The sequence below is a fragment of the Cololabis saira genome, chromosome 7, assembly GCF_033807715.1.
Source record: "Cololabis saira isolate AMF1-May2022 chromosome 7, fColSai1.1, whole genome shotgun sequence".
Classification (NCBI taxonomy): Eukaryota; Metazoa; Chordata; class Actinopteri; order Beloniformes; family Belonidae; genus Cololabis; species Cololabis saira.
In genome coordinates, this window is record NC_084593.1 from 43,572,084 (window position 1) to 43,599,946 (window position 27,863).

A 27,863-nucleotide genomic window follows, 5' to 3' on the forward strand; every position below is an offset into this window, starting at 1 on the left:
CGGAGCTCTGGTTTCAAATGATGTTTTGGTGGCGTCATGTATAGTATGGCTGCTGTGTTTAGGCAACGCACAGTTAGCAAAGGCTTGTTTAGACAAGAAACGGCACAAGTAAACACATTTTCTTTAGAATATGAATGAGTACACTCTGTTACATTTTTATTCACACATAACAAGTCGATATTGTTAAGGATTGGGAGTGCAAGACCCAAATGCAGGAGATCAGAGGTAGAGGCAACCATCAAAGTCTTTTCATTTAAACAGAAAGTATCAAGTATCATTTTTTCTGAACCTCTCTTAACTGTCAACCCACAGCATCCACAGGACAACGTAATGTTGATATACTAATTGTAGCCTTTTAGTGGATTTAGAAAATTGACTTAATTAGGGCCCGAGCACTTACAGTGCGAAGGCCCTATTGTATCTGTAGGAATTTTTCTTTCTTTCTTCCGACGAAAGGAGGTCCTTTTTTCCCCTAAACGTGCCCCAAAAGTCACCAAATTTTGCATGCAAGCCAGGCCTGGTGAAATATTTGATATTTAAAGGTTTGCATTAATGGGCGTGGCAAAATGGCTCAACAGCGCCCCCTAGAAAACTTTGTGCCTCAAGCCCCACAATACGGTTTGACGTACATGCAAGAAAATCGGTACACACCTGTATCATGTCGCAACTTAAAGAAAAGTCTCTTGGCGCCATGGCCGAAACCGAACAGGAAGTCAGCCATTTTGAATTAATCGTGTCATTTTGGCGAAATTTATGCCATTTCTTCAGCCGCTTCCACTTCCACTTCGTGTGTCTCCATCCTGCGACGACGCGCATTACTTTTCTCAGTCAAAAGCGTTACTGTGGCGACGCCATCTGATTGGTTGATATGTGATAGTCCCTATTCTCTGCCATAACTTTTGAATGGTTTGACATAAAGACTCGTGGGTGGTGTCATCGGACTCAGTATTGAGTACTTGACCTTCATTGGCCTTAATTATCCCCGCCCCGTCTTCTGATTGGTCAATATTTGATAGTCCCTATTTTCTAACTTTTGAATGGTTTGACAGAGAGTCGTGGGCAATGTTCCCTCTAATTTTTCATGTATCTGGGCATACACACAAGCTCCCTGAGCAAACTGAGGACTACTGTGAGCAACATCAGATATGGACGCTTTATTTTTAAATAAGTGATTTGGGCCACTTAAAAAAAGACAAAAATCTGAAAAATGGGATGTGTAGATGTTATACAGTATGTGAGAGTCCTGCTTTGGCACTGGATCAGTGCTTTAAGTGGACCAAAATAAGTTCCGGTACTCCCCTTATTCAGGTAAATTAGGCGGTGGGTAACAGCAGATGATTAAGTGATATATTTAAATACTAGGACATGATCCTGATTTTTAAAAAGAAAATTGTTTTATTGAATTTTCCAACAAATTATGTGTACACAAGAAAACGCTCACATTCACTGGTAGACAGTACTCGAGTTGTAAAAAAAAAAAATCAGGGGGGATGGTGGATTTTATCATATGGGGACAGATAATTTGTGCTGATTACAAATACAATATATTACAAATAATAGCAGTGACCAAAACACCTGCAGAAATACTGCAGGAATGACATAGCAGCAGTTAAATGCAGCCTTCTGTAAGCTTTAAATATCCACTGGGCTTACATCAAATACATCAAAACACAACAATAAAAAACACTTTTCTGAACTTATCAATATGAGTCTGTCCTTCACAGGATAAATAAAATGGATCACTGCAAAAACTCAAAATCTTAACAAGAATATTTGTCTTATTTCTAGTTAAAATGTCTCATTTTAGTAAGAAAATCTTATTACACTTAAAACAAGACTCGTCACTGGAAAAAACAACAATTTTAACTTGTTTCAAGTAGATTTTCACTTAAAATAAGTAGAAAAAAAATCTGCCAGTGGAACAAGATTTTTTTTGCTTGTAATAAGAAGATAAATCTTGTCCCAATGGCAGATTTTTCTACTTATTTAAAGTGAAAATTTACTTGAAACAGATGAAAATTGTCAAAGAACATATCTTTCTGGTGTTATTTTTCTGGTGATGACTCTAAATGTTGAAATAGCAGTAAAACCACATTCATTGATGAAATGACATAAGGGATGGAAAGGAGGGATGGCAGTTTTACAGGGGGGGATGATTTGGACCGTTTTTATTTCAGGAGGGGATGCCATCTCCCCTCATCCCCCCTCAACTCCAGTACTGCTGGCAGACACAGCAATGGTATGGACAGCTTTTAGCAGAGGCTTCAGACTTTCTCGTGTCCGGGATCCCCACAGCTCCTTGTATTCCCCAAATCCTTGAATACTTCTCCTCCTCTCGACTCCCGGGACCTCCGTAAACTGATTTATGGTTCCGCGTTACACCAACGCAGAGCCTACGCCGTAGGGTACGCGGCGAACGCACGTACGTTGCCTACGGCGTAGGCCTTGCGTCGATTTAGCGCGGAACCATAAATCAGGCTTTACGAGTGAACGTCTCACGAGGGACGTCTCACTGTAGCCAAATCGCAAGGAGAGAACAGAGTACTGTGAGCTCATGAGAAGTCCTGGTACGCCGTAAAAGGTCCCGGGATGCAAGAGGCTAATATTGAGAAGTGGGGGTACTCCGTACCGGTGCATACCGGCCCACTTAAAGCACTGCGCTGGATAGATTTTCTTGTGCGCTGAGAATATCCGGGCAGTGCGCGATTGCGCACGCGCGCAGCTTAGAGGGAACATTGGTCGTGGGTGCTGTCATCAAACTCGGTTTTGAGTATTTGACCTTCATTGGCATGAATTACCCCCGCCCCTTTTTATGATTGGTCAATATTTCATAGATCCTATTTTCTGCCATAACTTTTGAATGGTATGACATACAGAGTCGTGGGTGGTGTCATCTCACTTGGTTTTAGCTCCTTCACCTTAACTGGTGCAAATTAGCCCCGCCCCTTCTTCTGATTGGTCGATATGTGATAGTTCCTATTTTGTGCAATAACTTTTGAATGGTTTGATATAGAGAGTTGTGGCTGGTTTCATCCGCTAAATGTCCAGGCCTGAAGAATCTACATGCAAGTCATACAAGCTTCCACTGCAGCCTGAACGTGCACAAGGGTGCGAGGGCCCGTTCATCGCTGCTTGCAGCTTTAATTTGATTTGTAATGTTATTATGTCCCTCATGCCATTCTGTGGGGGGTGCTCAGTGAGTATGGAGTCCGGGGCCCTCTACTAAGGGCTGTCTGGTCTCTATATCAGTGTTTCTCAACCCTGGTCCTCGTGGGCCACTGTCCTGCAGGTTTTAGATGTTTCCCTGCACCAACACACCTGATTCTAATTAATGGTCCTAATTAGCTTGTCACCAAGGTCTGCACAACTCTGTTGATGACACAGGTACTTTTATCACGGTGTGCTGAAGCAGTGTAGCATCTAAAACATGCAGGACAGTGGGCCTTGAGGACCAGGGTTGAGAAACACTGCTCTATATGATCGGAGCAGGAGTCTGGTTCGCATTGCCGGCAGTAGATCAGACTTGTTCCCGGTGCATGTTGGACTCCGGCAGGGCTGCCCTTTGTCACCGGTCCTGTTCATAATTTTTATGGACAGGATTTCTAGGCGTAGCCAGGGGCCGGAGGGGATCCGGTTTGGAAACCTCAGGATTTCATCTCTGCTTTTTGCAGATGATGTTGTCCTGTTGGCTTCATCAGACCGGGACCCTTTTGCATCTTTGGACAGCAGTTGGCATCGATGCTGATGGTTGATTTGTATGGACAAGATGGCAGCAACCAGAATTACATTTATATAATCGGCTTGAAGACAAACCAACACTCATGTGATGACATCATAAACACTTTAATATTGTTCAGTATGCTCCCTGAGCTGCACTTCGTACTCTAGATGCTGAAACCGCTTTTAATGAAGGAAAACAGCTGATTATATTTGGTATATACAGAAATATAGATTTGGTAGAAATGTGATCCAGTGGACAATGGACCATAAAATCTGTGGTTGCAATAAAAACATCTTATTTCCAAACAGTTTTCTTGACTCACTGAATCATTAGGTGAGATAATGAGAGCTGAAAACAACGTTACAGATGACATCATGGAGGGGTTGTCCAGTTCTTCTACAGTCTAGGAACCATAGAAGTACATTATTGTTGTTGATTTCTCCTTCTACTGACAAATGTACATAAAGATCATCGTAGTACATTTAAAATCAACAAGGCCGACCCCCGGGACCCTGGACATGAAGAAGCACTTCTAGATAATGGATGGAATGAACACTTTACCATGACAGACACCTGACAGTCCAGTAGTGATGTCATGGCTGGAACAGGAAGTGGTGTGAATAAAGATCAGGATGAACCCTGGCTGCACAGCAACCTTGCTCAGTGCTCAGATCTGTCAGCACGTTGTAACTTCATCTTGGCTGATTGCAGCTCAGTGATTCCTCTCTGACAACATGCTGGTGTTCACTGTGAAGATCTTACTTGAAACAGACAGAAGAACAACATGTGGATCCTGGAATAACGGCAGCTTCCACCTTTAAAGGACTGGAAGAGGAAGAAGTTTCCAAGGAATCATTCAGAACATTTTCACCAACATGTGATTTGTGTGTTCTGATGGAAACAGACTCAACTATCTGTACAACAGAGACAGTTTCTCTGACAGGAGGAGACTCTTGAGACTGAACTCAACACAGAGACACTGAAGAACCAGAACCAGAACCAGAACCAGACCAGAACCAGAACCCAGCATAGAGAGGTTCAGTGAATGTGGTGTTGAAGGTGTGGAGGTGGATCAGTCCGTCATAGGAGACGCTGTAGAAGGACAGAGTTCCAGCAGGAACGTCCACATACACTGCTACTCTGTCAGAGACTAAGGAAGAGGAGGAGGAAGGTGTTTCTCTGTTATTGTGACAGACATGGTACCGACCATCACCATAACATTCCAGACTCCAGGAATGATCGTTCAATCCAAACAAACAGTCACCAGAGTCCCCTTTCCTGCTGATTCTTCTGTAACTCACTGATACAGAAACATATCCTCTCCTCTGGACCTCCCAGTAACAGCGACCTGTCAGAACTTCTCTACACAGCAGCTGAGGCTTGTACTCAAACCTGTCTGGATGATCAGGATATGACTGATCCTCATCCACACACATCATCTTCTTGTTGTCGTCAGACAGTTTGATCTTGTTGTTGACTGTGTTTGTGTCGATGGTGAGTTGACAGGAATCTGATGGAGAGAACAAACAACCCAGCTGCAGTTATTATTTGATTTTGATTTGAAGATTTTATTTCCAACATGCAAAAAAGTGTACAAAAAAGTAAAAAAACAGAATACAAATATATATTTATATATATATATATATCCCCTTCTTGAGCCGCCAACTTACTGTGGTGGAGGGGTTTGTGTGCCCGAGTGATCCTAGGCGCTATGTTGTCGGGGGCATTACGCCCCTGGTAGGGTCTCCCATGGCAAACAGTTCCTAGGTGACGGGCCATACTAAGAGCGGTTCAGAAAGCCTATCATGAAGAGGAAGACAGCGAGGGCCGTAACGTTGCCCGGATCGGCGTCACCGGGGCCCCGCCCTGGAGCCAGGCCTGGGGTTGGGGCTCGAAGGCGAGCGCCTGGTGGACGGGTCTTTGCCCGTGGGACCCAGCCGGGCTCAGCCCGAAATGGCGACGTGGGCCCGCCTTCCCGTAGGCCCACCACCCGCAGGAAGGTCCATGATAGGCTGGTGCAATGTGGGCTGGGTAGCAGTCGTGGTGGGGCCTCGACGACCCAATCCCTGGACCCAAAACCCTCGCAGTGGGGACATGGAATGTCACCTCGCTGGGGGGGAAGGAGCCGGAACTTGTGCGTGAGGTTGAGAGATACCGGCTAGAGATAGTCGGGCTCACCTCCACACATAGCTTGGGCTCTGGAACCCAGCTCCTTGAAAGAGGCTGGACCCTCCACTACTCTGGAGTTGCCCAGGGTGAGAGGCGGCGGGCTGGTGTGGGCTTGTTAATAGCCCCTCAGCTCAGTCGCCATGTGTTGGAGTTCACCCCGGTGAACGAGAGGGTCGTTTCCCTGCGCCTTCGGGTCGGGAAACGGTCTCTCAATGTTGTTTGTGACTACGGGCCGAACAGCAGTGCAGAGTACCCGGCCTTCTTGGGGTCCCTGGGAGGAGTACTGGATAGTGCTCCAACTGGGGACTCCATTGTTCTACTGGGGGACTTCAACGCTCACATGGGCAATGACAGTGATACCTGGGGAGGCGTGATTGGGAGGAACGGCCTCCCCAATCTGAACCCGAACGGTGCTTTGTTGTTGGACTTCTGTGCTAGTCACAGTTTGTCCATAACGAACACCATGTTCAAGCATAAGGGTGTCCATCAGTGCACGTGGCACCAGGACACCCTAGGCCGGAGGTCAATGATCAACTTTGTTGTCGTTTCATCTGACCTTCGGCCGCATGTCTTGGACACTTGGGTGAAGAGAGGGGCTGAGCTGTCAACTGATCACCACCTGGTGGTGAGTTGGATGCGTCTCTGGATGTCGTAGGGCTGTCTTGATTGACACGCCTCTGCGACATTGCATGGAGGAAAGGGACAGTACCGCTGGAGTGGCAAACCAGGGTGGTGGTCCCTCTTTATAAAAAGGGGGACCGGAGAGTGTGCTCCAACTATAGGGGGATCACACTTCTCAGCCTCGCCGGGAAAGTCTACGCCAGGGTACTGGAGAGGAGAATACGGCCCATAGTTGAAGCTCGGATTCAGGAGGAACAATGCGGTTTTCGTCCCGGTCGCGGAACACTGGACCAGCTCTATACCCTCCGCAGGGTGCTCGAGGGTTCATGGGAATTTGCCCAACCAGTCTACATGTGTTTTGTGGATCTGGAGAAGGCATTTGACCGTGTCCCTCGTGCCATTCTGTGGGGGGCGCTCAGTGAGTATGGAGTCCGGGGCCCTCTATTAAGGGCTGTCCGGTCTCTATATGATCGGATCAGGAGTCTGGTTCGCATTGCCGGCAGTAGATCAGACTTGTTCCCGGTGCATGTTGGACTCCGGCAGGGCTGCCCTTTGTCACCGGTCCTGTTCATAATTTTAATGGACAGGATTTCTAGGTGCAGCCAGGGGCCGGAGGGGATCCGGTTTGGGAACCACAGGTCTCTGCTTTTTGCGGATGACGTTGTCCTGTTGGCTTCATCGGACCGGGACCTTCAGCATGTGCTGGGGCGGTTTGAGGCCGAGTGCGACGCGGCAGGGATGAGAATCAGCACCTCCAAGACCGAGGCCATGGTTCTCCACCGGGAAAGGGTGGCGTGCCTTCTCCGGGTGGGTGGAGAAGTCCTGCCTCAGGTGGAGGAGTTCAAGTATCTCGGGGTCTTGTTCACGAGTGAGGGAACGATGGAGCGGGAGATTGACAGACGGATCGTTGCAGCGTCCGCAGATATGCGGTCGATGTACTGGACCATCGTGGTGAAGAAGGAGCTGAGTCGAAAGGCGAAGCTCTCGATCTACCGGTCAATCTACGCACCTACCCTCACCTATGGTCATGAACTTTGGGTAGTGACCGAAAGGACGAGATTGCGGATACAAGCGGCCGAGATGAGTTTCCTCCGCAAGGTGGCTGGACGCTCCCTTAGAGATAGGGTGAGGAGTTTGGTCACCCGGGAGGAGCTCGGAGTCGAGCTGCTGCTCCTTCACATTGAGAGGAGTCAGCTGAGGTGGCTTGGGCATCTGTACCGGATTCCTCCTGGACGCCTCCCTAAGGAGGTGTTCCAGGCATGTCCCACCGGGAGGAGACCCCGGGGAAGACCCAGGACATGCTGGAGAGACTATGTCTCTCGGCTGGCCTGGGAACGCCTCGGACTCCCCTCGGAGGAGCTGGAGGAAGAAGAGCTGAAGGCAGAGCTGGAGGAAGTGTCTGGGGTGAAGGAAGTCTGGGCATCTCTGTTGAGACTGCTGCCCTCGCGACCCGGGAACGGATAAGCGGCGGACGATGGACGGATGGATAGATATATATATATATATATATATATATATATATATATATATATATATATATATATATATAATATGTGTACAGCACTTGGGCAGACCTTACGGATCCACACAACATGGCCGAAACGGAGTAGGAATGAAGTAGCCACTTATCGAGTCCTACCCATGAATCTTACATACATTCTTATATATAATAAGACAAGTTTCAAAAGCTTACTTATAAAACACCCATACCTACTTTAATAACTGTTCTTTACAGTGATACTCAATTGTACTATATTATTGATCCGTCATTGATCATTGATGGAGTGATGTGTCAGTGTGAAGATGGCTGAATGTGTAAATGAAATAAAAACACACTTACACTTCCTCAGACCTGTTGTCAACCATCGTTGTCCAGCAGGCTCCACCCTGAAAGGAGGAGGGGGGTCAGACCAGCACAGTCTCTCTCAGCAAATGGACATTACATGGCTCTCACACACTGATGAAGGAACAGTCCAACACTTGGACAGATGCACTTGAATGCAGCATGTCTGAAGTCTGTCCTGTGGTCGTCACATTGCAGCACAGTTTGAACACATTCTTCTCATCTGATTTCATCTCTGCTGAATCAGCAGCAGGAGGAGACCATGTCATGGATGAGTGAAGGTGCAGCTGTTATTGTGTTGTGATGGGCCTGAAAACCACACTGCTGTGGTTCTGGGATGTTTACTGGGTCAAAAACGGCTCAGAGTTGTGAAGTGCATCTATCAGCTCTGCTGCAGCACCAGATGAGCTGCAGCAGCTCCATCTGCTCAAAGATCTCTGTTCAAAGCCAGAGCCACAAATATGATGTCCACAACTCCATGAAGAGTCCAGGGCACTGATGTCCTTCTGTCTTCATACCTGAGAGTTTCCAGTCTCCAGCGGGGATCCTCCAGTCCAGACAGAAGCTTCCCTGCTGACTCTCCTGGATGGTTGTAGCTCAGGTCCAGCTCTCTCAGATGGGAGGGGTTGGAGCTCAGAGCTGAGACCAGAGAAGCACAGCCTTCCTCTGAGATCAGACAGCCTGACAGCCTGCAGACACACAACACAACACACATGCAGAGACTCTGAGAGAACTTCTCTGAGACTAAAGCTGACTCTGTCCTCGTGTTCACCTGATGATGGCACTGAAGGAAAAGTCAGAGGATCAGCAGAAACACTGGAATTCACCCTGTATCCAACAAATGTTGCTGCGACGTTTCAACCTGAACTAAACTTGTGGATGAACATCAACATCCAAAGAGTCCCACTGCTGCTGAGGCCGACAGCATCCAGATGTGGAGAGAGACGTGTGAAGAGCATCATGTCACCTGAACATGTGACATCACACTCCATGACTGACCTGTCTGTCCTCAACACTTTAGTGAGTTTTACAACCAGATAAGTCAGCTGTGTTTAAAGATCACATTCAGAATCAGAAATAAGTTTATTTGGCAGTTTAGAAAAACAATGTATTTGACTTCGGATACACCGGCGGCGATACAGATGGTATTATGCGCCTATTTTCCCAGGGTAACACTGGGATAGGGGAGGAAAAAAAGGCATCTTCACACTGTGTATAAATATGCAGTGTGAAGGTGCAAAAACACCTCGGCACACAAAGCAAACAACATCATCACAAAGACTTGCATGTGGGTATGGGGGAGGGTTACTGGGGGCGGGGGGGATCCCGGCACGGTGCATCCAAGTGAGCGCCGCGGCTTCGTGGCGCTCGAACCCGGAGACTGTGTTGGGGGGGGCTGATAAGAGGGGGGGCCGGGAAGGCGTTGAGAATGAGGGAGGTGTGGTTATCAGCAAGTGTGTGTAAGCGGTAAGTCTGTGAACTTCGTCCAAGAGGTGCTCCTCAGCCATTGTCCTTGATGTTATCAGACGGCCCGGTACAGTTCTGATACAAGTCCACAGATGTCCTGGGAAGGGGAGGGCAAGTGGGGGGGAGAGCGTCTTGTTTTCATTCCTCCAGGGAGATTGTGACTGGAGCTGCCTGCCAGGCTGCTCTGTCAAGGTCAGATTATAGAATCAACAATTGTATTGAAAAAAAACAGGCAGATTCCAGTAATTTTTCATCTACCTTAAGTCTCTGGTTCATCAATCGCGACTCCAAACAGACGAATTTGTGGTCAATTCCCGCCAAGCCGAGCTTCCAACTTCTCCGAGGTCTTTTCCATCTTGCCAATGAGCTCAAAAACCGCCTCTAGCCTGCGATTCTGCTCAAGAATTGCATCCAGCTTGCAGTTTTGCTCCCCCAACGTTAAAGTCTGAGTGTTGGTCGCAGAGCTAATCCCCTCAGCCACGTCGGGCAGCTCAGAAAGGGCCAGAACAGCTGTCGACGACTTACGCATTTGTCGATATACCAGGAATCCGCCAACTCCAAAAAGCAGAAATCCTGTTATCATTAATCCAATTATGAAGGCATCTTCAACATCCTCGATGGACAGAATCGACAGGCACAGGATCCTCCAATGCTTCCATGAGTCCATCATGTATCAGGCAAAAAATGTCCCATTGGGGCAGGAGGGCTCCCTTGTCCCCTGACTTCACGTCGCAAACATTTGGTCAATTGTGCTGAGAGACCAGTTAACCAATTCCATGATTTTAGAGAGTTTCGGAGGATGTGAAAAAGAGAGGCTTAATGAGCTTCATTTGAGCTGAATAAAAATTTGACTTTCTGACTCTTTTCTCAATCAAACAGCGTTTGTGTTTCCAGGGAAGTCGTTTGGTCTGAAATGTTCTGAAATGTTCCAGAAACAATCTGCTGGGTTTTATTCAAGGTCAGATGATCGGAAATGGATCATTGACAGAATATTGATCAGTCCAGCACCTTGTGGACATCCAGACACAGACTGAGTCGAGGTTAGAAGAACAGACACTTCTGCTGCTGAGGTCGTCACCATTTGACAGTTATTGGTGCTCTATCATTTGATGGACACTAAATCAATATTAAATAGGAAACATTTCAAAGTCTGACATAAACGTCTTGTTATAGAACTTTTATGGATTAAAAAGAGATAAGATTGGAGAGTGGAGCTTAGAGATGTTCACATGTGGAAAAACTTGTTGATACTCTTCAATTAAAGGGGACCTATTATGGCATTTAATGTATATTTTAAACAGGCCTTGAATGTCTTAAAAACAATCTAAAGCTTGTTTTTTCTACATAAAACAGAAATTCAGCCTGTGGGCCCTGTCTCTAGTTTTACCGCTTCTAACCCCATTTTCTGTGATTGATTGTAAGGGGCGGGGCTATGATAATGAGGCTCTGTGCTGATTGGCTCCCTGAATGACGTGTAGCAGGGGAGGAAACAAAGCCTCTCCGGGCAGAGCAGCCGGCTGCGTAGCAAAGCGTGTCCCATGCCAGGGAGCTTAGGCGACAAAATAAATTCCATTGCTTTATTTTTTTTTTGTATTGGACTGTCCTAACTGGTCGCGAGTTTAGCGGTTTCAGTGTGGACAGAGAGAGTCCGATGTCACGCAGCTCGACGTGATAACCGGACGCTCTCATTCAGTTACACGCTGTAAACGGATCTTAAAGCCTGATTTACGGTTCTGCGTTAAATAAACGCGAACCCTACGCCGTAGGCTCTGCGTTGGTGTAACGCAGAACCATAAATCAGCCTTTAGTTCCCTGACCGGGTCACTTCGTCTTCACACAGGAAGATTTAATTGAATTCTAAACAGGTACACCACAGTTATTTACTCAGATTCCTCATCATTTCACTTCTTATGTTACAAGAAAAAATGAATCATGTTAACTGTAAATAAATCACAACACTGAATTTTCACAAATGGCAACTTTATTGTTAAAAAAATAAAACATAAGTTGTATATAAATAACATTTATGCACTATTGCTGGCTCAAGGAAGGGCCGTACATTTCTTCTGAATGTGTCGTTGAACAGCTTCAGGTGCTTGGAAGATCTGAAACCATGAACAGAAGAAAAATGTATTACCATACTAATAGAGCTGTTACCTAACGAGTCAGTGGCTCCGTTAGGTAACACTGGAGCCACCGGAGCTGCTCACCGGTCCGGTCCGGTGAGGAGCCCCGGTGTGTGGCCTCCGGTGCTCTTACTTAGCCCATGCAAAGATCATACTTGTAGACAAATATAAATAACATAAAAAAATAACGTCACTTACCGCTGACTCGTGTGCAGCTGCCGGGTCCGTGCTGTTGCTACTGATCCTTTTATGAGAGTAAGTGTCGATGCAAAACCTCATTTTTTCTGTCCCCTCGTTGTTCAAACAGCCACCGCTTCTGAATAATGGCGGAGCTCCAGCCGGCGGAGTTAGTTGTGGGCGTGGTTTCAGTAGAGTAGGCAGACCTATGGAAATCTGCTCCTATCGTTACGTAACGATAGGCGCTGATTCTGAACGGCTCGTAGAAATCACATGACACTGGAAGATTCAGCCGGGCGGGGGTACAGACCCTGCAGAATTTCATGTTATTTCATGTTTTCTGTGTTGGCAGGCTGAGGGGAGACCACTTTATATATGTTAAAACAAGAAAAAACGTGTTTTTCATAATAGGTCCCCTTTAAAGGAAGAAAAAAACAGCCCTGATCACTGAAATAACCTGAAACTGACTAAACTCCAAATAGACGTTTATGTGGACTTGATGGAGCCCTTCATCCTCACACAGTTCTCACCAACTGTCTGTAGCGCTTCAACCCGATCTGGACCCAGTTACAGTTATTAAAACTCCCATCAACAATCCTTCAATATCAACCTCAGTTCTAATGGTCCACAGTTGAACACTTGGTGGATTCTGACCTGAGAGACTCCAGGTGACAGTGTGGACTCTCCAATCCAGGACACAGCTTCTCCAGTCCAGAATCCTGCAGGTCGTTGTTGCTCAGGTCCAGTTCTGCCAGACTGGACGACTGAGAGCTGAGAACTGAGGACAGATCTGCACAGATGTCCTCTGAGAGGTTACAGCCACTCAACCTGCAGAAGAGATTAAAGAGAGAACATGAGATTATTTAGAAAAGTGTATTTGTTTAACATTTCATGAACATAACTCAAAGTGCTATACATAAAAACATTTAAAAAATGCATTAAAACAGACAGACAAGTTGAAAATAGAATAAAACAAATGAGATGTAGCAGTGCATTATGGGAGATTACTGAAATGCAGCAGGAAATGAAAGTGTTTTCAACTTGACTTAAGACTATAGAGAGTTTCAGCAGCCCTGATGCATTCTGGGAGTTTGTTCCTCATCATGGACCAGGAGGTCAGAGATGTATTTTGGTCCGAGACCATTCAGAGATCTAGGACCTGGAGATATGTGGTCCACTTTCTTGGTCTTAGTGAGGACTCAGGTCTCTTGGTCTTAGTCAGGACACGAGTTTTGGGGGTCAGATAGTCGCGGTAGCCTAGCCTAGCTTAGATTGGGTCCCGGGGACCTGGGATAGTTGCTGCTTGTGTTTCTGCCTGTTCTCGTGTCTGTTTGTTTTTTCTCTTGCAGATTTCCAGGGCTCGTTGTGCATTTCCATGTGTTTTTCGCGTATTGGACTAGCAGCGGATGTCACCCCACACACAATCATTTCACGAGGCGGACATCAGCAGGTGGTTTTCTGTTGACATGTAGAAATTATGTAAAATAGAAGACAATGAATCCCAGAGCGACGGGGGCGAGGAATTAATTACCGGACTTTTGGATTGGAGATAATACTATGTTAAAGGGGACCTATTATGGCATCTAATACCTACTTTAAACAGGCCTTGAATGTCTTAAAAACAAGCTTTTGATTTTTTTTTGCTAAATAAATTTGAAATTCAGCCTCTGAGCCATGTCTTTAGCATCCCAGTTTCTAACCTCATTATCTATGCAGGATTCTGAGTGGGCGGGGCTATGATAATGAGGCTCTGTGCTGATTGGCTGCCTGAATGACACGTAGCAGAGGAGGGCACAAAGACAGAATACAGACATTTGGGTTGGTTTTTACAACCAACAACAGAGAAATTTGCATGTCTAGCTCGAACAGACGCCATCACAATACACCGCTACGAAAAAATGGCTCCGGCCGGCGGAGTTGTTGTTGTTGTTCCGGCCAGAGTTAGTTGTGGTTTCACGTATCGGAGGCCAACCGATGTAAATCGCTCCTGTCGTTAAGTAACGACGGGAGCAGAATCTGAACGGCTCGTAGAAGCCACATCACACTGGATGGATCATCCGGGCGGCTGTACAGACACTGCAGAATTTGGTTGCTTTCCTCCTTCTCTGAGTTGGCAGGCTGAGGGGAGACCACTTTATATATGATAAAGCAAGAGAAAACCTGTTTTTCATAAAAGGTCCCCTTTAATCTTTAAGAAGAAGCTCAAGTAATTTCTGTTTACTCAGGGAGAATAAAATGCACCGTGGCGAAGTGGGCTATTGATTAGTTTTTTCTCAATATCTTGTTTGAAAGTGTGATGAGAAAATGTAACTCCTGAGTTTAAAAAGAAGGAATGTAGAGTCATAATGCCATTGTGCTGATTATAATGTTGTTATTTTTGTACTTTGAGCAGGTGTTCTAGTGTGTGTGTCTCTGAGTTGTGAGCATTATGTCCATGTATTTTAATTAATGATAATGTTGTTCAGCTTGTTGTTCAGCTGATGATTCTGATGAGACCCCAGAGAAACTGCTGTGAAAGGTCAGCAGCTAACGGGGATCTAATAAAACAACCAAACAAACATTTCTAACGGTCAACAGTTGAACAATTGGTGGATTCTGACCTGAGAGACTCCAGGTGACAGTGTGGACTCCCCAGTCCAGGAAACAGCTTGTTCAGTCCTGAATCCTGCAGGTCGTTGTTGCTCAGGTCCAGTTCTACCAGACTGGAGGACTGAGAGCTGAGAACTGAGGACAGATCCGCACAGATGTCCTCTGAGAGGTTACAACCACTCAACCTGCAGAGGAGATAAAAGAGAAATTAAAGCTGCAAGCAGCGATGAACGGGCCCTTGTGCGTGCAATTTGCACCAATTAAGGTCAAGGACTCAAAACTAAGTCCGATGACACCACCCACGACTCTTTATGTCAAACCATTCAAAGGTTATGGCAAAAAAAGGAACTATGAAATATCGACCAATCAGAAGAAGGGGTGGGGCTAATTTACACCAATGAAGGTCAAGTACTCAAAACCGAGTTCGATGACACCACCCACAACTCTCTATGTCAAACCATTCAAAAGTTATAACAGAAAATAGGGACAACCAATCAGAAGAAGGGCCGGGGCTAATTCAGGCCAATGAAGGTCAAGGACTCAATACAGAGTCCGATGACACCACCCACAACTCTCTGTGTCAAACCAAGAAATGGCATAAATTTCGCCAAAATGACACGATTAATTCAAAATGGCCGACTTCCTGTTCGGTTTTGGCCATGGCGCCAAGAGACTTTTTTTTAAGTTGCGACATGATACAGGTGTGTACCGATTTTCGTGCATGTACGTCAAACCGTATTGTGGGGCTTGAGGCACAAAGTTTTCTAGGGGGCGCTGTTGAGCCATTTTGCCACACCCATTAATGCAAACCATGAAATATCAAATTTTTCGCCAGGCCTGGCTTGCATGCAATATTTGGTGACTTTTGGGGTACGTTTAGGGGGGCAAAAAGGCCCTCCTTACGTCATAAGGATAAAGAATAAAGAAGAAGAATAACAATTCCTACAGATACAATAGGGCCTTCGCACTGTGAGTGCTCGGGCCCTAATAATCATGTAATTTAAACATTGATTATTTAAGTCAACAAATGAATGAATCATAGAATTTAAATGAATACTGATCAATTCAACTATTAATCAATAAGTGTTGCTGGCCTACAGTCTTGATCAAAGCTGCATTTCTCTTCTCTGCATCTAAAGTTTCCTGAGATTAATCATTGATGAGAACTGGTCCCACATGAACCTGACCTTGTCGAACAGTGAATTTAACTGGTTTCCTCCAAGAACACAACATGTGATTGTAACTAAAACAGATGTGTCCGTGTTCGTCCTTACACAACTTTCTTGGAGGCTTTGACCACCGGCAGCAGCCTCCGTAGAACCTCCTCTGAAGCTGAGTATTCCTTCAGGTCAAACACCTCCAGTTCTTCTGATGACAGTAAGATGAAGCCCAGAGCCGACCACTGAGCAGGAGACAATTCATCTGTGGAGAGACGTCCTGACCTCAGGGACCGTTGGACCTCCTCCACCAGAGAACCATCGTTCAGTTCATTCAGACAGTGGAACAGGTTGATGCTTTTCTCTGCAGACAGATCCTCACTGATCTTCTCCTTGATGTATTTAACTGTTTCCTTATTGGTCTGTGAACTTCTTTGTTTTGGTTCCAGCAGACCTCGTAGGAGAGTCTGATTGGTCTCCAGTGAAAGACCCAGGAGGAAGCGGAGGAACAAGTCCAGGTGTCCGTTTGGACACTGTAAGGCCTTGTCCACAGCACTCTGATAGAGGTCAGTCTCTGTGTTTCTTTGTTCCTCCAGCAGGTTGACTCCAGACTTGATGAAGGTCTGATGGACATGAAGAGCAGCCAGAAACTCCTGAACACTCAGATGGATGAAGCAGAAGACCTGGTCCTGGTACAGGCTGCTCTCCTCTCTAAAGATCTGGGTGAACACTCCTGAGTACACTGAAGCCTCTCTGACATCGATGCCACACTCTCTCAGGTCTGGTTCATAGAAGATCAGGTTTCCTTTCTGCAGCTGCTCAAAGGCCAGTTTTCCCAGAGACTCCACCATCTTCCTGCTCTCTTGACTCCAGTGTGGATCCGTCTCAGCTCCTCCGTCATACTTGACCCTCTTCAGTTTGGCCTGGACCACCAGGAAGTGGATGTACATCTCAGTCAGGGTCTTAGGCAGTTCCCTTCCCTCTCTGGTTTCCAGGACTTTCTCCAGGACCGTAGCGGTGATCCAGCAGAAGACTGGGATGTGGCACATGATGTGGAGGCTACGTGATGTCTTGATGTGGGAGATGATCCTGCTGGTCTGCTCCTCATCTCTGAACCTCTTCCTGAAGTATTCCTCCTTCTGTGGGTCAGTGAACCCTCTAACCTCTGTCACCATGGAAACACACTCAGGAGGGATCTGATTGGCTGCTGCGGGTCGTGTGGTGATCCAGAGACGAGCAGAAGGAAACAGGTTCCCCCTGATGAGGTTTGTCAGCAGCACATCCAATGAGCTGGACTCTTTAACATCAGTCAGGACCTCATTGTTGTGGAAGTCCAGAGGAAGTCGACTCTCATCCAGACCGTCAAAGATGAACACGACCTGGAACTCTTCAAAGCTGCACATTTCTTTGGTTTCAGTGAACAAGTGATGAACAAGTTCCACCAAGCTGAACTTTCTCTCTTTCAGCACATTCAGCTCTCTGAAGGTGAATGGAAGCAGTAACTGGATGTCCTGGTTGGCTCCTTCAGCCCAGTCCAGAGTGAACTTCTGTGTTAGGACTGTTTTCCCGATGCCGGCCACTCCCTTCGTCATCACTGTTCTGATTGGTTCATCTCTTCCAGGTGGGAGTTTAAAGATGTCTTCCTGTCTGATGGCTGTTTCTGCTCTGTCTGGTTTCCTGGATGCAGCTTCAATCTGTCTGACTTCATGTTCATCGTTGACCTCTCCAGTACCTCCCTCTGTGATGTAGAGCTCTGTGTAGATCTGCTTCAGAAAGGTTGGGTTTCCTGCTTTAACAATCCCCTCAGACACACACTGGTACTTCTTCTTCAGCTTAGACTTCAGCCGCTTTTTAGGAACTGCAGCAGAAACATCTGAATACACATGAAAAAAAACTATTAGTGTTTTATAAAGTTCAACTTCATTCTCCTAAAGAATCAGGATGTGAACCGACACTGATCGACTCTAACATTCAGGACGTGGAAGTGACAAGAACATCTGGGGGTCCTGGAGTTTCTAGTACCAGGATGTTAGCAGTACAGCTCTGATGGGTTGTGGGTTTGTGGGTTGTTGTGTTCTTGTTATTGTTGGGGTGTCTGTGAAGTGGATTTTCCAGGTTCAGGATTTGAAAACACTAGAAGATGATCTGATCAAATAATCTGTAGAACCATCAAGACAATCTGGAGTTCAGCAGGATTCCTGGAAGAGGAAAACCAGGACTAGAATCTTCCAGTTATCTTGTGGTGTTGGTCGGATAAACATGTTTATCGAGGTCCACTGCTGTCCTGTACAGGGAGGGTGCTACTGTAGGGGGGTACTGGGACCATGTGGGGGTGACTGGTGTTAGGCCACGTCCGGTGATCATGTGGACTCTTATAAATGTTTATGAACCTTTGGTGAATATGTGTATTCGACTTTAAAGCCGGCTCAACCCCGGCCTGAAATCGGCTTTAATGTGCTTCCTAAAATGGCCGCCTTGTCAGAGACTACAAGGACCAGTGTGCCGTGGGGGGGCGGCGCCTGAAGGGCACGCGTCCAATCACTTGCCAGGCCCTCATGACGTCACACAACCGCGTAGCGCAAATCTCCGTTCCTCCCAGCTCTCAATCTCTCTCCCTCAGCCCAGCGGACAGGACAGACCTCCTGCCGACCGGTGCAGCCGAGACCACGTCTCTGCATTTTTCCTGAGAGCTGGGACGGGGGAGCTGCTTCGGAACCTGGATTGTCCGGCGGAGCATAAGATCCGTTACCACGGAGCGCCTTGCGCTCCCTCTAATTTCTCTCTCCGCTCTGAGTCTCTCATGCAAAGGGGGACCTCATCCTCCGGTCAGCGTGCCCAGATCAGCCCGAGAAGCATCCCGCCATCTGAGTCCGTGACTCCCACACGCTCATCAGCCAAGACGGGAGCCCGCACGTCCGACAAGTGGACCGGACCTGCGCGCACGAGACGACGTGACCTGGCTCCGTTGACCAGGGGGACCGCCCGGCTGCTGCACGCTGCACCCCCGTCCTTTTCATTTCAGAGTCGGAAGGAGAAGAGAGCCGGGAGACCGTTTGGAGTGAAAGCTCTGACGGGAAGAACCCCGGCAGAAACCCTGATCAGCACCCGGAAAGCCCGCAGTCCTTCCAGATCTGGAAACCGAGGAAGCGTGAGGTTTTATGGTTCTGGGTGATCAGTGTAATCTAGAGCGGTTCAGAGCTAAATTTGTGTTTAATGAAGTTACTGTTCGTATTACTGTGCAACGCCGGCAACTACCGGCATCGTTATCATCATTATTGTGTTCGGATATGGAGAAGCGGCTCGCAAAAAACTCCTAATATCTTCCGAAGGACTCCAAATGACACCAAACACCTCTGGGTGAGTATACAACCATAAAAAATGCCAGAAATAAGGTCCAGGTTGTAAAAAACTGAACTTTCCCTTTAAGTGTCATTTTTTTTCTTAAGTTCAGTCTTAAGAAAAAACTTAAGAATAAATGGTATTCTTGAAATAACAGTGCTCAAATTTGTTCTTTACTTTTTTCTTAACTTTAAGACAACCTTGACCTGTCTTAAAATTCCTTCTGTAAAAAGGTAATAATAATAAGCCTCTAAAATCACCTTTTTCAACACATTTTAGACAAGTTTAGACTAGTAGGTCATAGTTTGAGGATATACTTTGTAATTAATTACACAAAGAGCCTGTTAACTGTTTGTTAGCATGTTAGTTAGCGTGGTAGTTAATTATTATTAATTTTCCCCAATAGTATTTTTTTTCAACACATTAATCTCATCCACCATAACCTTGAAAAGTTCCTGCGTCTCTTTTTCTCCTTCTCCATGTTTAGTGACTGACTGACGGTTAAGACCCAAACTACCTATATATATGTTGTTTGTTGGCGCGTGCAATGCAATGACATATTTTAAGAAGTTCTTAAGTAGGAAAAGTAAGAAATTTGTAAGAAATGACAGTTCTTAAGAAAATATTGAGGAATTGCAGTTAAGAACTTTCTTATGAACTTCTTAATTTTAGATCTTAAGACATTTCTTAAGATTGTTCTTAAGAACATATTGGTGAATCTGGCCCCTGGATTACATGATCTACTCAAGAAGAAACATGTGGACATTTCCTGACATGAGGACTGATCTAAATACATTTAATGTATTTAAATATATCTCACCTCTCTGAAGAAGAATGTGGGTCTCCTTTAAAGTTAATAAATCTCTCATTTGACCTGTCGCTCTTCAAGGACAAACAGCTGGGTTCATGTTCAAGAGAGTCTCTTTTCTGATGGATCCTGATAGAAGACAGAAGTTCTAAATGTAAATATTCTATTTATATGAAAAATAAGTTATTCAGATAAAAATATTTAGTCTATTTAAAAAGTATCAAACATACCGTATTGGCCCGAATATAAGACGGGGTTTTTTGCATTGAAATGAGACTGAAAAAGTGGGGCTCGTCTTACATTCGAGGTCTAGATGTTATACCCATTCACAACACTAGATGGCACCAGATATCTTTAAAGCGAATGCTGGATTTAACTCCCCAGGCCAAAGCGACCCCCTGCCATGAAGAATAAAAATAAAAATAGCAGTAGCATGAAGAAGAAAAATAAAAAATAGCGGTAAGAAAGAAAAGAGAAGAAAATAAGAGAAGGGATAACAGAAAATGGAGAAACGTAGCGACAATCTGGAGAAAAGTGGGTCGAAGAAGTTATGATGCAAAGTTCAGGATCATGATTTGAATGAGGCAAAATAACAGGCTTTTTCTCTCAAATATATTGTTATAATCATTTGTTTCAGATGTACTGTAATTATTTTCTGTATAAAAATTTAATTTGGTGTTAAAAAAAAGTATTTTTTCAAATTTGAGTCTTGAAAAAGAGGGGGTCGTCTTATAATCAGGGTCGTCTTATATTCGGGTCAATACGGTAAATCGTTGGCAGCGTTTGGATACACTCACCTCTTTACAGCGGATTGTTGCTCTCCCTTAAAGGTAATAAAATAGTCCTTTGACTGGTCGCTCTTCAAGGACACACAGCTGGGTCCAGGTCCAGATTCCGATTCAGGTCCAGGTGCAGGTGCAGGTCCAGGTCCAGGTCCAGGTCCAGATTCAGATTCAGATTCAGATTCAGGTCCCGCTCCAGGTCCAAATCTAGGTCCAGGTTCAGGTCCAGGTCCAGGTCCAGGTTGATTCCTGTAATAATGATGTTTGGTGATGTGAGTCTTGAGCTCTGACATGCAGAAGAGTCAGAGACAGTTAGAGATGCTCATCTCACCTCTGAGCTTTGCTCCCACTCTCATGTTCCCCACACAGAGAGGTTTTAGAGGGAGGGACTCCCTCCTCTCCGTCCTCACACTGGTCCATTCTGCTGAATTCACGTCCACATCAGCTCACACACACACCTTCATCTGCAGAGGAAACACACATCACTGGTGTTGGACAGAGATCAGCTGATCCTGCACTGGTTTGCTCCTCTCTTTAGTGTTTATTTCACTAGAATGCAGTCACAGAAAGCAGTGGGAGGTGGAGGAAGTCACTGATACAGCCAGATCTGCTGATCCGAGCTGCTCTCAAGCTTTTCTCTCAGTGCCCTTTCTCATTTTCTGTTTAACATTAAACATTAAATCCTGTGAACAACAGAGTTTTACTGCACTAATAGGAAGTTGAAAATCTCGAACAAGCTGAAAGAGACTCGGCCTCTACGTAGGGCTGTAACGATACACTAATCTCACGATACGGTACGATACACGATACTGAGGTCACGATAACGATATTATAGCAGTATTTTTTTTAACAACCTTGAATGAGTAACATCTGACTGGAAAAAATTGTCTTTTATTTGAAAGACACAAAATACAAAACAATAATGTGCGTTTGTCCTATTGTTACAGTTTGTAATGCTTTATAACTGTTTAAGTTTTAAAGAGAAAGCCAGGCCAACCATTTTCCACAAACTGAACTAAAAGTAAATGTCAGGTTTGCATTATGATCTTCAGTTTCATACAAGTAAAAATATTTAGCCACAAACTGAATAGTTTCTCTTGTGTATGATTTGACTTTTTTCTTTTCCAGAAATTTAACAACTAAAATTAAATAAATAAATAAAAGTAAATACATACATACAATTTTACATCATGAAAAAGATTGATTCATGCTCACCTTATAAGTGTAAGAGGAGATTTATTTTTGTTAAGAAGGTTATTTCATTATTTTATAAATCTATTCTTTATATTCTGATGTAAATCAGGGACAATAATGACACTAGTCAGTTTATCTGTAGTGATTAGTCTGTTTTAGATTGGGCGGAGTGATACGCCACAGTACGGCACTAGGTGCTGTGTTGATGTTCTAAAATCCTACACTGTTGAGGGACATTAAAGTACACTGGAACTCAGCAGAAGTTTCCCCGTGTTTATCCTACTCACCACCCCAAAAAGGTTTAATTTAATAAAGGTAAGGCTTAACTCTACACCAGCCTTACATAAGTAAAAGTTCAGAGCTCAAAACCTGCAAGAGTCTCGTGATCGGGACCAAAACGGGACTAGTTTCTTCTGAGCGGAGGAAGATTTTGGTCCGCGGGTCGAGGCGCGGTTGGATGCGAGTTAAGCCTGATTTAAGGTTCTGCGTCAAACCAACGCAGAGCACACGCCGTCACCGTGACGCCGTCGTGAACCCTTCAGACTTCTCCGTCACTCCATTTCGTCGCGGTGCAATACCCCCCGTGACCACTAATTCGCGATCTTCTCCTGAATGGTTTATTCGACTTTTTCCGGTCACAGCGAATCAAAGAGATAAGGACAACTATTGTGCAAAAAAAAAAAAAAAAAAAAAAAAAAAAAAAAAATCACACATAAACAAAGAAAAGAGCGCTGAAAGTTCACGACTGCTTCAAACAGGAAACCGAAAACCGATACACTTTGTCACCTCCACGCAGCGGCAGTCTTTGTATTGAGGCGTTGGTAGGCAACCGCCTGGGGCCCCACTAAACTTCCCCATACATAGGGGCCCCCAGAGCAGCTGCCTACACACTCCCCGTACAGCTGTTAGTCTAATTGGGGGCCCCTGGAGTGTGGAGTGAGCCCCATCCATGTGTTTATAAATTGTCATTTTGTATGTTCAAATCACAAGCAAAAACAACACAATAAAATACAGAGAAATACAGAATCCGTGCACACCCCCTCCCTTTCGCGTTAAAATGGAATATTCCATCCATGCAGTGCTTTAAGTGGGCCGGTACGCAGCGGTACGGAGTACCCCCACTTCTCAATTTTAGCCTCTGGGGTACCGGGACTTTTTACGGCGTACCGGGACTGCTCATGAGCTCACAGTTCTCTGTTCTCTCCTTGTGATTTGGCTACAGTGGCGTCGCAACGCGACTGCCCCTCGTGAGACGTTCACTCGTAAAGCCTGATTTATGGTTCCGCACTAAATCGACGCAGAGCCTACGCCGTATGGTACGCGGCGACGCGCAACGTACGTGCGCGTCGCCGCGTACCATACGGCGTAGGGTCTGCGTTGGTGTAACGCAGAACCATAAATCCGTTTACGGAGGTCCTGGGAGTCGAGAGTGTGCCAGAAAGCAATACAAAGAACGCGAAGAAGAACATATTTGAATCTTTCTTTAAAAGTGGAGAGGAGGAGAAGTATTCAAGGATTTGGGGAATACAAGGAGCTGAGAGGATCCCGGACACCAGAAGCTCTGAAGCCTCTGCTAAAAGCCGTCCATCAAAATCAAAATCACCTGAAATAAAAACGGTCAAAATCATCCCCCCTGAAATAAAAATGAATGTGGTTTTACTGCTATTTCAACATTTAGAGTCATCACCAGAAAAATAACAGCAGAAAAATAACTTATTTGACAATTTTCATCTGTTTCAAGTAAATTTTCACTTGAAATAAGTAGAAAAATCTGCCAGTGGAACAAGATTTATCTTCTTATTACAAGCAAAAAACTCTTGTTCCCCTGGCAGATTTTTCTACTTATTTTAAGTGAAAATCTACTTGAAACAGGTGAAAATTGTTGTTTTTTCCAGTGATGAGTCTTGTTTTAAGTCCAATGAGATTTTTTTTACTAAAATAAGACATTTTAACTAGAAATAAGACAAATATTCTTGTTAAGATTTTGAATTTTTGCAGTGATCCATTTTACTTATCCTATGAAGGACAGAGTCATATTGATAAGTTCAGAAAAGTGTTTTTTATTGTTGTGTTTTGATGTATTTGATGTAAGCCCAGTGGATATTTAAAGCTTACAGAAGGTTAGTGCTATTATTTGTAATATATTATATTATTTGTAATCAGCACAAATTATCTGTCCCCATATGATAAAATCCACCATCCCCACTGATTTTTTTTTACAACTCTAGTACTGTCTACCAGTGAATGTGAGCGTTTTCTTGTGTACACATAATTTGTTTGGAAAATCATATCTGCGCACGGCGCATTTACAAGCAGAATGCATTTTGATCACTCAGTGGTGGCTGTGCACATCTGCGCAGTGGGTGGCACCGCGAACGTGCTGTTTCTGAAAGACGGAAGTGAAATGCTACACTCAAGCTAGCGGGGAAGCGAGTTGTGAGAAGTTGAACAAACTTTTGAAATTAGCGAAATGAAGCGCCACTATGAAAGTGGTGCTTCCATGATATATTGTTACACCCCTACCTCTACGTGAGTCTGGTTCCTGTAAATGTGAAGAAGCTCAGAGGTGAAACTGTCCTGCAGAGACGCGTGTCCTCCTCCTCCACAGCCTCATCACACAACAGTTGCACCCGCAGCAAACCACTTCCTCCAGGAAACACGCTTTATTTTGAAAGGCTCCACAGGAAACAGCAGTCTGACTTTAATGCTGGAGACACAGCTTCATTCCAGGAAATAAAAACACCAAAGTTTGATCGATGAAGAAAACTAATCATCGGCTGATCATCACAGTGTTTCTGATCAATAATAAAACCAATAAAAATCTTGTCATTAACAATCATGTAGATTTGTCTTCAGACACAAGAATGATCAAAGTTTGCAGGTAAATCAGAATTGAGAACGAGTTCCTACCTTCACCTGTTTGACTCAAAAGACAAAGTTCAGCAGTGAGGGTTAGGGGTGGAGCAAAAACTCCTTTAACATGACTGGACAATATACAACAATATTCAACAATGTAAGTAAATATAGTGTAAAATAAGTATGGATGTTTGAATGGGGCTCGTAGTGTAAAGTATTTTGTCTGGTCAGCAAGACTGGAAAAGTGCTGTTTTAAATACCGTCCATTTATGGATCTGTGGGTTATGTGTCTCTCTTCTACCACAATTCTCAAAAATCCTAGAAAAAGTCTTCAATAACAGATTATGTAACTTCATAGACAAACACAAATTACTCTCCGATAGTCAGTATGGTTTCCGTTCAAGCAGATCAACTTCATTAGCTTTAATAGAACTCACTGAAAAAATAACTAATTCCATGGATTAAAAGAAATTTTCTTTTGGTGTGTTCATGGATTTAAAAAAAGCCTTCGACACAATAAATCACAAAATATTAATCAAAAAATTTGAACGACATGGGATACGGGGGTTAGTGTTGAATTGGGTGGAAAGTTATTTGAAGAGCAGGAAACAATTTGTGAAGTTGGGTGAATATAAATCCAAATGTGCTGACACTGTGTGTGGTGTCCCCCGAGAGTCAGTATTAGGGCTGATATTATTTAATTTATTCATAAATGATATATGCAAAGTGTCTGATATATTGAAATGTGTATTGTTTGCTGATGACACTAATATCTTAGGAACAGGGGAGAACGTGCAGCTACTGTACTTTTGGACTTGATCACCTAAGAAATGAACAAAATAAAAAAAAATGTGAGCCAAAATAAATTATCATTAAAGTAAGACCAAATTTATGGTATTTGGAAATGACAAATCAAACAGCAAAATTCAAATTCAAATAGATGGAGTCCAAAAAAAAAAGAGTCCAAATAGAAAGAGTTAAGAAAATAAAATTCCTGAGTGTGATCATTGAAGAAAACATTAGCTGGAAGTCTCACATCAAACATGTTCAGGGGGTAGGACTCGATAAGTGGTTACTTCAATCCTACTCCATTTGGAACATGTTGGTGGATCTGTGAGGTCTGCCCAAGTGCTGCCTTGCCTTCTGTCTACAAAAAAAAAAAGACACACTCATTTGTACTTGTATTTTTTTTACTTTTTTGTATTCTTTTTTTAACATGCATGTTCAAAATCAATCAATCAATCAATAAATTAAACCTTTCAAGACTGCGGGAGGAGCGCATGCATGTCCTTCTTTACTCTAAATCAGGGGTCGGCAACCCGGGGCTCTAGAGCCGCATGCGGCTCTTTAGCGCCGCCCTAGTGGCTCCTGGAGCTTTTTCAAAAATGTTTGACCTTTTTTTTTCCTTTTTTCTTTTTTTTCTTCTATTTTCCTTTTTTCTTTTCTCCTTTCTTCTTTTTTCTCTTTTCTTCTTCCTTTTTCCTTTCCTTTTTAATCTCGACAAGTCGACCTTTTTCTTGAAATGTTTACTTTTTTCTTGACATTTCACCTTTTTTCTCAACATCTCGACATTTTTCACGCAATTTTGACTATTTCCTCGACATTTCGACTTTTTTTCTCGACATTTCGACTTTTTTCTCAACATTTCGACTTTTTTCTCGACATTTCAACTTTTTTCTCAAGATTGTACTTCAACATTCATCTTGACATTTAGACTTTTTTCTCGAAATTTCGACATTTTTCTCGAAGTGCAAAATGAAAAAAAAAAATCTTCCCCCAGTTATAACTAATATAGAAACATGCAGCATGTGTTGCCTTCATTCTAAGGCTGATACCAGACTTTTCATTTTTTTGCAGCTCCAGACATTTTTTTTTTTGTGTGTTTTTGGTCCAATATGGCTCTTTCAACATTTTGGGTTGCCGACCCCTGCTCTAAATCAATTGTTAACCCCCAGAAATGTTCTGTATGGCACATTAAGGTGTGTCAGTAGCAGCCCTGCTACAAAGGCTGACTTATAAATGAATCAAAGTACAAATACATGATCTTTTCAAATGGATTCGGTCTGTATGTCTTGCACCTCCGGCTGTTATCAGTGAAAGCAGGTGTCGTTTCCTGCTTCCCCTGAACACTGATAAGCTGTGAGCTATTGATTACAACTGGACGATGGTATTTCAATCGGATTTCTATCTACAAAGACCACTACCATGACTTATACCTCTAATTGGGATTTGTTAAACAGGAAGAATCACATTGCACTGCAACATACATTTTTTTAGTTTTTTTTTTCTGGTGAAATATACCCTCCACTCTCAAATCCCAGCACCAATTTACTCTACAAAGGTATCTTAGTTTCCCTTTAATTACACACACATAATCAATATGTAATTAAGTATAGTGACTTTGCCATAAGTAAAGTACAGATCACTGATTCATGAACATTGTTTTTGTTTCCTTGCCTGTCGTTATAATATATTACGCATTGGTTATTAAATTGTGTTTTATACCAACAACAAGATTTAATTCAAACCAAAGATACATGATACACATCGTTATAAGTAATTGTTTTCCGAAGCTTGAGCAACGATGCTGAAATGCTGCATGTTTATTGCTCAGGGAGGAAATAAGATCATTTTGGTTTTATGAGACATGTGTAAATCAATGTTTACTGACTCAAAACATTCATTAAAATCTAAGCAGAGGTGCAACGTTTAATTGTTGCCTGTTGTGTCACAGAAAGATGATCGTCCATGTGAAAGATAAAAGTAATCACATTTATTATAGGGGACGTCTTATCCATATTTTTTTTCCCAAATTCTAAGCGATACTGTAAAAGGATCCAATGTTCTCCTGATGATGTACTGCAATTAACTAGTTTGGTTAACTAATATGGACCATGGACCAGCCAGCCTCCTTTTGCAGCTGAGAGAGTGTCTCTCTCAATCATTAAGTCCCACCCCCAACATCCCAACTCAGTCAGAATAGGAAATGGCAGAACTTCCAGGTGCACACAGAA

At 44.1% G+C, this 27,863-nt stretch overlaps 1 protein-coding gene across 2 annotated transcripts; it reads right to left on the reverse strand.

Moving 5' to 3' along the window:
- Positions 1-3,827: 3,827 nt before the first annotated feature.
- LOC133447296 (NLR family CARD domain-containing protein 3-like) lies at positions 3,828-24,931 on the reverse strand. 2 transcript variants are annotated; one of them, XM_061725931.1, is made up of 11 exons: positions 24,904-24,931; positions 24,517-24,712; positions 21,131-21,263; positions 20,815-21,048; positions 20,030-20,146; positions 15,988-17,743; positions 14,725-14,898; positions 12,779-12,952; positions 8,873-9,043; positions 8,352-8,398; positions 3,828-5,231 (listed from the first exon to the last, which is right to left on the reverse strand). In XM_061725931.1, exons 5-11 carry the CDS (start codon positions 20,076-20,078, stop codon positions 4,687-4,689), a joined length of 2,916 nt encoding a protein of 971 aa, XP_061581915.1. In that variant the 5' UTR covers positions 20,079-20,146; positions 20,815-21,048; positions 21,131-21,263; positions 24,517-24,712; positions 24,904-24,931; the 3' UTR covers positions 3,828-4,686. The 2 variants fall into 2 exon arrangements, with proteins under 2 accessions (XP_061581915.1, XP_061581916.1); XM_061725932.1 differs by lacking the exon at positions 14,725-14,898.
- Positions 24,932-27,863: the final 2,932 nt, after the last annotated feature.